The sequence below is a fragment of the Anolis carolinensis genome, chromosome 5 (assembly GCF_035594765.1).
Source record: "Anolis carolinensis isolate JA03-04 chromosome 5, rAnoCar3.1.pri, whole genome shotgun sequence".
Lineage (NCBI taxonomy): Eukaryota > Metazoa > Chordata > Lepidosauria > Squamata > Dactyloidae > Anolis > Anolis carolinensis.
This window is the reverse complement of record NC_085845.1, coordinates 31,252,465-31,264,713: the sequence shown is the minus strand read 5'-3', so window position 1 is coordinate 31,264,713 and position 12,249 is coordinate 31,252,465. Positions and strand designations below refer to the sequence as shown.

Sequence of the window (12,249 nt, the reverse complement as noted above, 5' to 3'; positions counted from 1 at the left end):
CATTCATGTATCACAAGAGACAGTGGTTCCTTAATCCTTTGTCATACAGGTTTGCTGGAATTATAGCTTAGTTATCAGAAATGGAAGTTTCAGAAAGGCATATATATCAGTAGTTCAGATATCAGTATATACTAGTAACATAAATGAATAATCTGTATATGGTAATCTATCATGATTTAAACTTTGGTGTAGATTGTATGTGTATGCTCACATGCACACATATGATTTAAATATATTTTAAAGGTGCCAGGGTCAACTTCTGGATCTAGAGCAGAAAGCTCTTAGTAGTGAGAGGGGTCTAATTCTGGGGAAAAGCAGTATACAAATGTAGTAAATAAACAATATTTATGGTGTATGTCCAAAAAACTTGTAATTCCCAAAGTTGTCTCCTTTTTGTGAATGTTAAAAATGAAATAAGATTGCAATGTCCTTGATTAAAAATAGCCTTTAAAAAGATGTGTAATGGAGATACAGTGTAGTAAACTGAGTGATGATGAAGTTACTTTTTAAAATCCAAAGTTTGTCAGTCCCTTCATTTGCTCAAGGCCCTTCCAGACAAGGCCCTATATCCCAGGATCTGATTCCAGGTTTTCTGATTTAAACTGGATTATGTGAGTCTGTACTGCCAGATAATCTGGGATAAACAGAAAACCTGGGATCAGATCCTGGGATATAGGCTCTGTCGGAAAGGACCCTCAGCCATCTAGGTTTTGTTTCTCATTTTGTAGATATTATAATCCTGAAGACTTGATTCTCAATATGTTACTGGGTTCACCAAGGGTCAGAAAACAGGTCTAATTATTTTTGCATTCATCTTTCTATTCCTGCTGGGTTTTCCAAGTAGAGCTGTGCTCCCTAAAACAAATGGCTGCTATTTCCTCTTGTGGGGTCCCAGGTTCAATCCCAGGGATCTCTAAAAAACACTAGGAAAAACCTCTGTTAGAAATCCTGGAAATATACTATCAGTCTGTGTGGACAATCCTGAAGTAGATAGCATCCTGTGATCTTGAAGTTGAGAATGGCTCTTGGGAACAGTATTGTAATAAGGGCAAACTTGACATATTTTACACTTGTAGGCTATTCCTTGGTGTGAAAAACATTCAAAGGAAGCATATCTATGTGCGGTGAAACCTAATGTATACCTGAATGATAGAGTCTACAAATCTTTTTTGTATACAAATGTTCAGTATTGCAGGATGGTAGCATCAGATGAATCAGGTGTTCTATAATATCACTATTAAGCACCTTAGTAGTCGTAAAAACCAAGCAGGGTTAATGTTGTTGAGTACTGAGATCTAGGTCTATGAGATGAGCTTCTCTGCTAGAAGAACAATGAATATACTGCCAAGAAATTGTATTAAAGCTCTTACATTTCAAACAATACCTCTGTTTCACAGAGATTCTCATTTCGGAGGAAGGAATTAATCAACCTTTTATAGCAGTCTCATATTTTCCCCTTAGTTGTTGCGGTGGTGTTAGCAGATTGAAGGAAAAGCAGACTAGTTCATTCTTGATCTAATGATTTCTATCATTTGAGATCATATACCAACCATAGTGACAGCCAGATGCAAGCTACATATTATGCGTCTATGTCACCAGGAGCATATGAAACACATTAAATGAAGAATTATATTTCTTGAACAGTTCACTTGGCCAAACCTTCATACTTTTTCATAATTTCATAAAAAGTTGTCAAAGAGAATATAAATCCCTAGGAAATGTTCATGAAATTGCCTTCCCTTGCCCATTTAGCATTGGTAGAAATCTGAAATTGAGTACTTTCTTAACAAAAGTAATTTAGATACTTAGGTCATTGCCAGCAAATTCTTCTTATTCTCCTTGTGTCCCCATCCCTTCTTCCTCCTTCCCAATAGTGCTGTAACAACCTAGTCGAGTTAATAATATTTATTTATTGCCCCTCAGCTTTCCAGGACTTCTGACTTGAGATTAAAATATTTTTGAAAACATTTTTGAAAAATGCAATTATTGTATTCATTATATGTTTTTTTCTTCCTTTTAAATTTCCTTTCACAAAAATAAAGGATAAATATGGTTGATTTACCCAATACTTCATAAATCAGAATAATCTACTTGTTTCATTTTTAAACATTTTCTTGGCATGGCACCTTTGGTTAGTTGAAGATGTCCATTTGTTGTGAGGCCATCTAATTTTGATTTATTCATTTTTATTTTATTGAACCATGTGCTTTGTTACTAACTTGTCCATAATGATATACTTATAAAAGTATTTTATTTTTTCCCTTTTTGTTCTTCCTGTAATGTGGAATGTATGTTTCTTGTGAGGTAAGCCCCTCAGGAACTAAAAGGAATTTTTTACATCTTCAGTTTCCTCTGTCAGTTCGTTGCCTGTCCCAGATCACCTGTTCTTTTGTATGTTGTCCCAGGATGGAACTGGGTGCTATAGGGGTTGTTTGACATTACTACACTGTGTGTTTCCCTTACACTGCTCCATTACATTGGCTGTTATGCTTCTTGTAGGAATGGGGACTCATAGTGGAATGACATCATGTCACAGATTTGGTACTACTATACATTGTCAGGCAGAGGACATAGGCTTATTGCTTCTTTCTTTTTTCCCCAGCAGCTGTAAGGCTCCCATGCCATCAAGTTCCAGGCTTAATTCAATTTCTTTGGGTTTAATTATTCATGCTTTTGACAGGCCTTATTTAAATTTGTGGCCTTATAATTCTGAAAAATTGACACAAATGTAACTCATACTTTTCATTTCCTCCATAAGTAGGAATACGTAAAATATAATGTTGAAACTAGTTGTTAGACATAAACTCTTTATCCACACAAAAGAAATCATGAAACAACTTCTGTTTTCCGACCATCTGGGAGTGCCCCACGGAAATATTTGTGGGTGAAGAATGAATAATATTCCACAATATCAAAAAAAAAAGCTAGAAACCCCTTTTTTACATGGGACAGCACATTTGTTTTGAGTAACCTCTTTTTCTGTGGCATAGAGGTAACCAAAATAATTTCAGTCCCCCCTCCCTATATTACCACTGTTATTTCCATCTGGAAAAAAACTTGTTGTGAACCTTAGATATTAAAAGACAAACATAAATCTTGAACAACATTTTTGTTGATTTACAGAAAGAAGTAGCATTAATGTACGGTAGAATAATCTATTTCATTGTATTGTGGAATAGATTTGAATATTTACCCTAATGAAGTATTATTATTTGGGCAAGCTCTTCAGTAGATAACCAGAACACTTATCATAGAATCATAGAATAGTAGAGTTGGAAGAGACCTCATGGGCCATCCAGTCCAACCCCCTGCCAAGAAGCAGGAAATTGCATTCAAAGCACCCCCGACAGATGGCCATCCAGCCTCTGCTTAAAAGCTTCCAATGAAGGAGCCTCCACCACAGTCTGGGGGAGAGAGTTCCACTGCCGAACAGCTCTCACAGTGAGGAAGTTCTTCCTGATGTTCAGGTGGAATCTCCTTTCTTGTAGTTTGAAGCCATTGTTCTGTGTCCTAGTCTGCAGGGCAGCAGAAAACTAGCTTGCTCCCTCCTCCCTATGACTTCCCTTCACATATTTGTACATGGCTATCAGGTCTCCTCTTAGCTTTCTCTTCTGCAGGCTAAACATGCCCAGTTCTTTAAGCCTCTTCTCATAGGGATTAACTTAGGGGTTAAAGAGGTCCTTGTAAGGAAATTGGTCATATCTTGTTCACAACCTCCTGAGCCAATGGACATTTCCCCCAATGAAGGCATATTATTTGGACAAGCTACTCAACAGACAACCAGAACATATCACTTGGATGTTACAGTGATCCTTGTAAGGACACTAAACCACAAGCTGTTCACAATCTCCTGAGCTTCTTATCCATTGTTCTTATCCAGCTTATTATGTCAAACCTTTTTTTGGTTAGCAAACCGTCTTCCAATTCTAACCAAGAGGGGAAAATATTATTCAACACTTCACTGTGTTTCAACTAATCTTGTAACCATACTGTAACCAAGTTGGGTTTCCTGTGTTATAGCAAGCGATGTATCAGCAAATATTTCACTTGAGAAGATATTCTATTTTAGCATTGCAACATCTTCATTTTTATGCCAAAATTTTCTGGTTTATTTGGTGCATATGGCCAAAATGGACATTCACCTTTGAGTTGAACTTCAGTTCTGTTTCTGCTAATTCATAATTGGTTGTTATTGCTATTGATATGCAGTGGAATTTAACCCAAAGAATGATCAAAAGCTGATCTAGCATATACTCATTTCTCCCAGGCCAGAATGCTACAGCCTCACCAAATTTAGTTATTAGTCATTGTTTTCATTTGTGCTTGTATCCATTCATTGTTTGAAAATGTATGTGATCCAGTTGTACTAACTGCTACTACAAGACAGTGCCACAAGTAGAGCTGTTTCTAGGACATGTAAGGAAGTTACAATTGTTTGAGGTTGCCATTTAGACTTAAATGCTTGAATATTGGGTTGCCAGTTTTTTCTCAGGAGGATTTACTCAGAGAATGTAAGTTATATTACAATAATATAACTTACATTCTGTACTGTAGAACTTACTGTAATACAATTATTAATAAAAACTCCATGAAGTATATTTGTGTACTTCTTTGTCACTTAATTACTCATATGAGGTGATAAGTGATGCAAACAATGTGTGTATGTGTATATGTATATGTATGTATGTATGTATATAATGTGTGTGTGTGTGTGTGTGTATCTGCACTCTACATCCTCCTCAAAACCAGTATTACAAATGTTGGAAAAAAGATTTTTCAAGTTGTTTATGCTTGAGGTGTGTGACTAGGCTCCCTATAGCACACACTGACCTGCATCTGTAGTGTTCCCATTGTCAGAATGGGCAGTGTCCCTGGATGGTAAGTATTTCAACAGGCCTTCACTTACTCAGTTTTCTTTTCACAGTGGAGCAGAATTACTGCATGGACAATTCTAAATTATGTTAAGAAGCTTTGTCTGAGCTTTTGATCGTAATAAATTATTCAACATTCAACATTATGTTAAGATGATTCTCTCTTTGTTAATTTATAATTTTGCAATCCATAATCTAGAAATGAAATGTCACGTGTATAGTCCTAAATATATGTAGACATTAAGATTTTACTTATTTTTGTTAACCTGCATCATATTTTCAAGTAAGAGATTTATTTTTAGCTATGCATATTTTAAAATACAGAACAATAAGGCCCTCACAACAGCAGGCATTTTCTAGGTATTCCATTCTGTGGTATGCTTTCCATAGAGTTGTGTTGAAAACCTAGTACATTCCCTAAAGAGCATCCCATTCAAGGTAATTTAATGGTATATGGTCATATCTATAGTTTAAAACCATGGTCCAGCCAGGAACGTATTCCCCACAGATATTGTAAATTATGGCAAAATGTACTAATGCAAAAATAATAATATACCAATTGGATATAGAGCATTAAGACAATTTACCTTAATCCTTTCTTCTGAGTTTCTAATGAGATATATTGTGTGGGCACACTCCAACAGAAATGAATCATAGAAGCAATCATTACTTTTAAAGAACTTTCCTAGGCTAGCAACTGAGGTCTCTCTGAAATCATTAATACTAAAATGCACTATTAAATATTCATCGTTCTTTAATTTCACCTCATCATTATCTTTCACTGACAAATTGCTGAGTACAGTTCATCTAATGTTAGATTGATCTGAATAGGAGTTAGGTACATTTTAATGGAACTTTCATGTACCTATCTTACTCTGGAAAATATTTGCTGAATTCTCAGAAAGCCACCAAATATTGGATGGCATTATGAAGTTCAGTATAAATATGGGTTTTTTTTAAAAAAAAGAACAAATCAATTGCTTATTCTGCCTTCAGTCATTTGGTATGGCATAGCCCATCAGGTTCTTTTTGAGTACAAAATAGGAATAGATATGGCTTCACCTGATGGGAATTAGATATCAAAACATGTGTAGGATTAAAAGTTACCCTCTTTTGTCCTAAATCAGCATGCTAATGATAAGGATTTATGGAAGCTGTAATCCAAAATATCTGAAAGACTAACAGTCTCCCATCCTGACCTATGCTATAAAATGTACCTCCCCTGCATCATTGACTGGTAGTCAATTAAGTGGATATGTTTTAAGCTCTTGATCACACTGATAACTTATTCTTTTTCTTTGTCATAGATGCCAGAGTAGTTGTGATGTCATAAGCCCATTTTCCAAAACAGTACATGTTTGTTCCATTATCCTCATGTTCTTAAGAGCTTGTGTGCATGTGCAAAAAGATTCAAAGAATTTGAAATAAGTTTTCTAGTCATTCGTCTTCCATGCAGATATTTAATCCCAAATAGTAATAAAACATCACAACTGTAGTAAGCATGTGCCTAATCTAGACATAAATAAAAGTTTAAATTGAAAGAAAAACAAAATAAAGAGCAACAGGAAAATAATATGATGGCTTCTTAACATCTAAGGTTTGAAATCTGATACTGATCTTTCCAATGACATTAAATACGAGAAAAAGTGAAAGTAGTTATTTCATGTTTTATTCTTACTGACTTTTGTCAGTTGACGCTGCTTCTTTCTGTTTAATTTTTAGCAGCGAAGAGTTTACTGAAGAAACCTGATGGAGTGAAGGTAGGCAAGAAATACCTAATAATATGACTCATTCACATTTCATTGCCGTGTATCCTTCTAAACTCTAATTACTTTGACACTGAAATAACTGCTTCTCTTCTTTGTTAGGTGTGTTCTTTTTTAAAATCAATGTTTTAATAAACTTGTTAGTCTGTTGTGACTGATCATAGAGCAGCCGTTTTGGAATGGCAGACTCCCTCTGACCTTGACATTTCACTTGTCAGAATATTACAGTAGGGTTTGGCAGTCCTTTAGCTGTTGGCAGAAGTCAATGAATTTAAAAACTTGACTAACAAGATCAGATAAAATACAGAATTTAGGGGAAGAAATAGAATGTATTTGTATGGTTGTTTTTGTTTTTTTTAAAAAAAATGTCATTTACTGCTTCTATAGAAGAAGAGATTCTATGCAAATTTGATGCTACAGGGTACAACTGAAGACAAAAAAAGTTGCTTCTTTTTCACAGAATAATTGTCAATTTTAAGTAAAGCATTCTATGTATCATTAGAAGAATGTAACATATGTTCCTTCTGCGTTGCAAGATTTCCTGGAATATGTCTGACTTCAACTGTTATCCTTGTGATCCCCTACCTTCGCATAAATTTGATTTTAAATATATGTTTCACTTTGTATTTCCCTTTGGAATTATTGTATGCACATGCTTTTACATATCATCTTAAAGTCCAGCCAATCTCTATCAATATGCAGAAGAAAGATGATTCTCCTGTGGACCCGCCAAGCTGGACCAATTTCAATATAGTATTGATGGACTGAGGGGCAGAAGTCTTATAGCCCTTCCTCCACTAAAACCCAAGGGACTTGTGTTTGTTGGGTATTCTGTGAAAAGGACATTGTCCAAAGTTAACCTACTGCTTTCCATTGGAATATGATGGCTACTTGTGCTGGTCACTGTTGGTAATTTCAACTATAATTCATCAACAAATCTTAAATATGTACCAGTTCAGGTAGTTTGTTTTGCTTAATACCATTTTCTCTTGCAGGTCTGTTACAATGTTTGACAAAATTGGTCTGTTTAAAAAACAATTGTATTGATTATGGTTGTTGCTGGCAATATGCTAGCACTACATTTATGAAAGTATGTTATACCTTGGATCCAGGACTCTCTTCTGTATTCATAGTTCTTGGAGTGGTGGGTAGGAAGTGTTTATCTGACCATGTACACAGTATGCAGGAGATCCACAGTATTTTCCCCCATGTTAAAAAACAAACATACAAAAATATACTGTTCTCCATGCATTGATACTTCAAATCCAACCAGTCACATTTTCTTCTTTTCCTTTCTCTCTGACTGGTCAAATCAGAAAAGGAAGTCCAGTTCGAGTGTTCAAATGATGGTGAGGATTTTTATCTGCCAGATTTTTCCTCCTATGAAACGTTCACACTTAGAGATGAAATCGTTGCATTAAAATCTGTTAACATAATGTACGAAGTGGCAAGTTTTTTTAAAGAAGGCTTGTGACTTCTGTATCAGTTCAATGTTACATGGCAGCCTGAATTAATTACTTGTATTTTTTATAAAATCATAGATTGTACAAATGACAGTGCTAAGTTTATGTAACATTAGACAGTGAAGCAATCCTAGTACAATAGCATTGTTATTTGAGAGCCTTCCGTGATCGTGTACTTAAAATAGACGAGAGTACTCAAAATACAGGGTTATGACTATCATGTCAAATATTTTTAGATGCAGATTGGAATCTGAAAATTAGCTAGAGTCAGCACCAATTTCTTTATGGGAATTATGAAATGTTTGCCACAAATAATATTTTATTTCTTCTATTCACATATACTCCAGGTTCCCATTTACACTTTTGAAAGAACTTGATACTTTATTCAATAATTCCAGCATTAACTGAACTCACATTCATAATGTAAATTTTCTCAACAAGACTTCCATTTCTCCTCTATTAAAAGTAAACATTTTAAATAGCATTTTTATCTTTCATTTTCCAAGTTCTGCTGATTTTGATATTAAATAGTAAAATTATCATGTGCTTAATGTTAGTATAGGAGGCACACATTTATGTACAGCTAAAATACATACACACACACACAAATGTATCTACCAAGCAAAGTTGATCAGGTAGAAAAAAATCAAGCAAGAAAGCCAAACAAGTGAAATGTAAATAGACTTTCAGCAGAGATGGAAAGAATATTGAAAAATATTTGGGAAATACCACATATACTCAAGTATACGTCGAGTTTTTCAGCTTTTTTTAGGGCTGAAAACGTCCCTGTCAGCTTATACTTGAGTAAGGGTCCGGCTTATATTTGGGTCGGCTTATACTCAAGTATATAGGTAATCAGAGTTGGACAGTCTTATCTTATTACAGTCATATTATTATCTTAAATTACAGTTTTATGTAAATATTCAAAAGCATTTAACCTACTGATACCTCAATTAATGTAAATTTATTGGTATCTATTTTTATTTTTGAAATTTACCAGTAGCTGCTGCATTTCCCACCCTCATCTTATACTCGAGTCAATAAGTTTTCCCTTTTTTGTGTGTATAAAGCAACATTTTGTGTGTAGAACAATATTTCTATCTCTGGCTGAGTAGTGAACCGAATACAATGCCAGAGTAGCAATTGCTGACCATACAATCTCCACCATGTATTTTTATCCTTCGATAAAGTACATGTTTTGTTAAGCTTCATTAAAAAAAATTAGCATTCCTAGACCTGTTGATTGGGCATCATCTACTGCTTTTGGTGTGACAATGCTCAATTTTAGATGGCCACCGTGTCATACCCTCCTTAATTTTCTCCTTAAGACATGATAGATGCTATGCTGGATCAATACAACTATCCAGCTCAGTGTTGTGCTCTCCATCTGTCACCAAATAGAAATCCTCCTGCAAGGAAGTGAAGTGAGGTGGGTCAAAGAGCACATATCTCTAAGCATAGACATTCCTTTGAAAATATGTGAAAATGTTGACTGACAAATTTTGAAATTTACTTGGCTATGCATAAAAGAACATAAATGAATTCCTGCCTCTAAAGTGTAACTTTACGTAACATCAATATATAAAATGCAACCCATCTAAATTAAAACCTGTGGAAGATAAACTGTGCTCTATATGCTTACAAAAAATGTTACATTGCTGCACATATTTTATGTAAACTAGTTAATGATTATGACATAAATAGTATTGCATAGATGTTTTCTCTGTCTGGATGTGTACATGTCGAAAACCGGAAAAAAAATACTCTTATTCAGCAAAACGTTTGGAAATAGCTTCCTCTTACCAAAAGAAACAGATGCATCCAGCTGTAAGAGCTTCCCAAATGTATGTCAGGGATTTTGAGAACTTCATAAGGTACTTCTATCAGTGGTATGCAACCAGACTTTATATATACAAATACATGTTGCATTAAGTTTGAAACAGGCGCATAGCAAGCTGACTCGTCTGTCTAGCCCAGGATTGTTAATCTTAATTGGCAGTGGTTTTTTCAGGTTTCCAGCAAGAGAGTTTTTTTTCCTAGCTGAAGATGGCAGGGATTGAACTTGGAACTTTCTGTATGCAAAGCATGTACTTTACTACTGAGCCTTCCTGCACACTCATCTTAATTCTGGAGACAGTTCACTTGCTTCATTCACATCTGTTGCTGTTATGATCCCCTTTGTTTAAATGGAAGCTTCCATCCCAAAGCAAATAGCAACTGGAGGGGATGCTATTCTTAGGACCACAAATTGGGGTTAAAGAAACCCTTTCCATATGCCATAGTCCTGATCTTTCTCCACATCTCTATAGTTTGGATATTTTGGATATTCTGTTGTTAATGCCTCTCAGTAGTATTCGCTCCTAACGTTTCACCTGCATTTGTGGCAAGCTTCCTCAGAGGTTTGTTCAGAGGTCTGTTGGAAATGTGGCAAGTGGAGTATCTCTATCCATCCATCCATCCATCCATCTATCTGGAATGTCCAGGGTGGGAGAAAGAACCCATGTCTGTTTGAAGCAAGTGTGAATATTGCAATGTTGGTGTGCACACTTGCTTCACAGAAAAGGGTTCTTTCTCCCACCCTGGAGATTCCACAGATAGATAGATATATATATATATATATATATATATATATATATATATATATATATATACACACACACACACACACACACACACATACACACACACACACATACATACACACACACACACACACACTCGTCTCATTTCCAACAGACATCTGAACAAATCTCTGAGGATGCTTGGCACAGATGCAGGTGAAACATCAGGAGAGAATGTTACTGGAACATGGCCATACAGCCCAAAAAACTCACAACAACCCAGTGATTCAGTCATGAAAGCCTTAAACAACTCAATACCTCCCAATATTGCAGAAGATGATATTTCTATATATGACTGAGCACAATTTGTTGCATTCCCTATGTGAATATGTAAGCGCTATGCAGAAAGCGCCATTAAGGTTTTCTGGCTGCATCTTCATCTTCCCCAGTGATACATAAGGGAATATTCTGAGCCCATAGCCTAGCACAGGGATGGTCTTTTAGAGATGAAAGTTGTCTGAGTGATACTTAATATTTGATTCCTGCTCAAAACTTCCATATTTTTCTTTACACTTTAGTGTGTAGCCTTTTTCATTTCCTTCTAGTTTTGGAATGCTCATTTGTGGTGGGCTAAATTGCATTCATATTGAGATTTTGTTTACATTTTAAAGAATCATTTTCTCTTGCAGCTAAAATAAAAGCATAAGTAGTGTATTTTTGCATGTATATGCTTGTAATTCTCAATATAATTTAGTCAGTGTTCAGAAGGGAAATACATCTATGAAGAAATATGGATGTTCCTGGGTAATGATGACACCTTTCATACTCCGTATGTACATATTTAGGAATCGTTCATCAGTGTATGCTGCCTTGGATCTCACTTTGAGAAAAAGGCAGGATATAAATCCAGTAAATAAACAAATATGCCTGTACACACATATATACACACAACTGTTTCAGTCTTAAATATTTTAAGTGATTATTACAGGCAGTTCCAAATTACAAACATCCAACTTACAAACGACTCATAGTTAATTATGGAGGTGAGACAAGAGGAAGTGAGAGAAATCTACCCCCAGGAAGGAAAATTCACTCCTGGAAGAGTTTTCATGGGGTAAAGGCATCTCCACTGAAGCTTTCTCCCCAATCCTTGTTTCCACAACAAGCCACATTTTTCAAAACCCAATTATCACAGGAACAGAAAGTGAGGTGAATTCTTCTGAACAGAAGCACAGACAGCAAAATAAATGTCCATACCTGTTCCGGCTGACAAACTCAACTTGAGAATAAACATACAGAACCCATCTTGTTCATTACTTGGGGACTGCCTGTATTTATTATTTACTTTATTTTATCCGACTCCCATTATAGGGACTCAAGACAGCTAATTTAATTTTTGAAAGTGTGTGTGTTAGTGTCGTTATTACATACACACACACACACACACACACACACATTCCCAGTAATGCCTTTTCTTCTAAAGAATAGTGCCAGGACTTGTTGAATGTCCTGGAAAAACAGGTGATGCTGATCAATGTATACAAGGATATACATGATGTATATTTGGGTTTTTTTTCCTTTTTTAAAT

The 12,249-nt window shown here is 35.4% G+C and overlaps 1 protein-coding gene across 10 annotated transcripts in view; it reads left to right on the top strand.

The window, feature by feature from the left end:
• The window catches only part of camk2d (calcium/calmodulin dependent protein kinase II delta), a 186,906-nt gene that overhangs the window by 122,450 nt on the left and 52,207 nt on the right, over positions 1-12,249 (top strand). For 6 of the 10 annotated variants that reach the window (XM_003221818.4, XM_016994124.2, XM_016994123.2 and 3 more), the window contains exon 13: positions 6,594-6,631. In XM_003221818.4, coding sequence (XP_003221866.2) covers positions 6,594-6,631 — 38 coding nt within the window. Of the gene's footprint in view, positions 1-6,593; positions 6,632-7,953; positions 7,987-12,249 lie in introns of all 10 variants that reach the window. The other 4 variants (XM_062981331.1, XM_062981330.1, XM_008112082.3 and 1 more) reach the window with 1 other exon arrangement.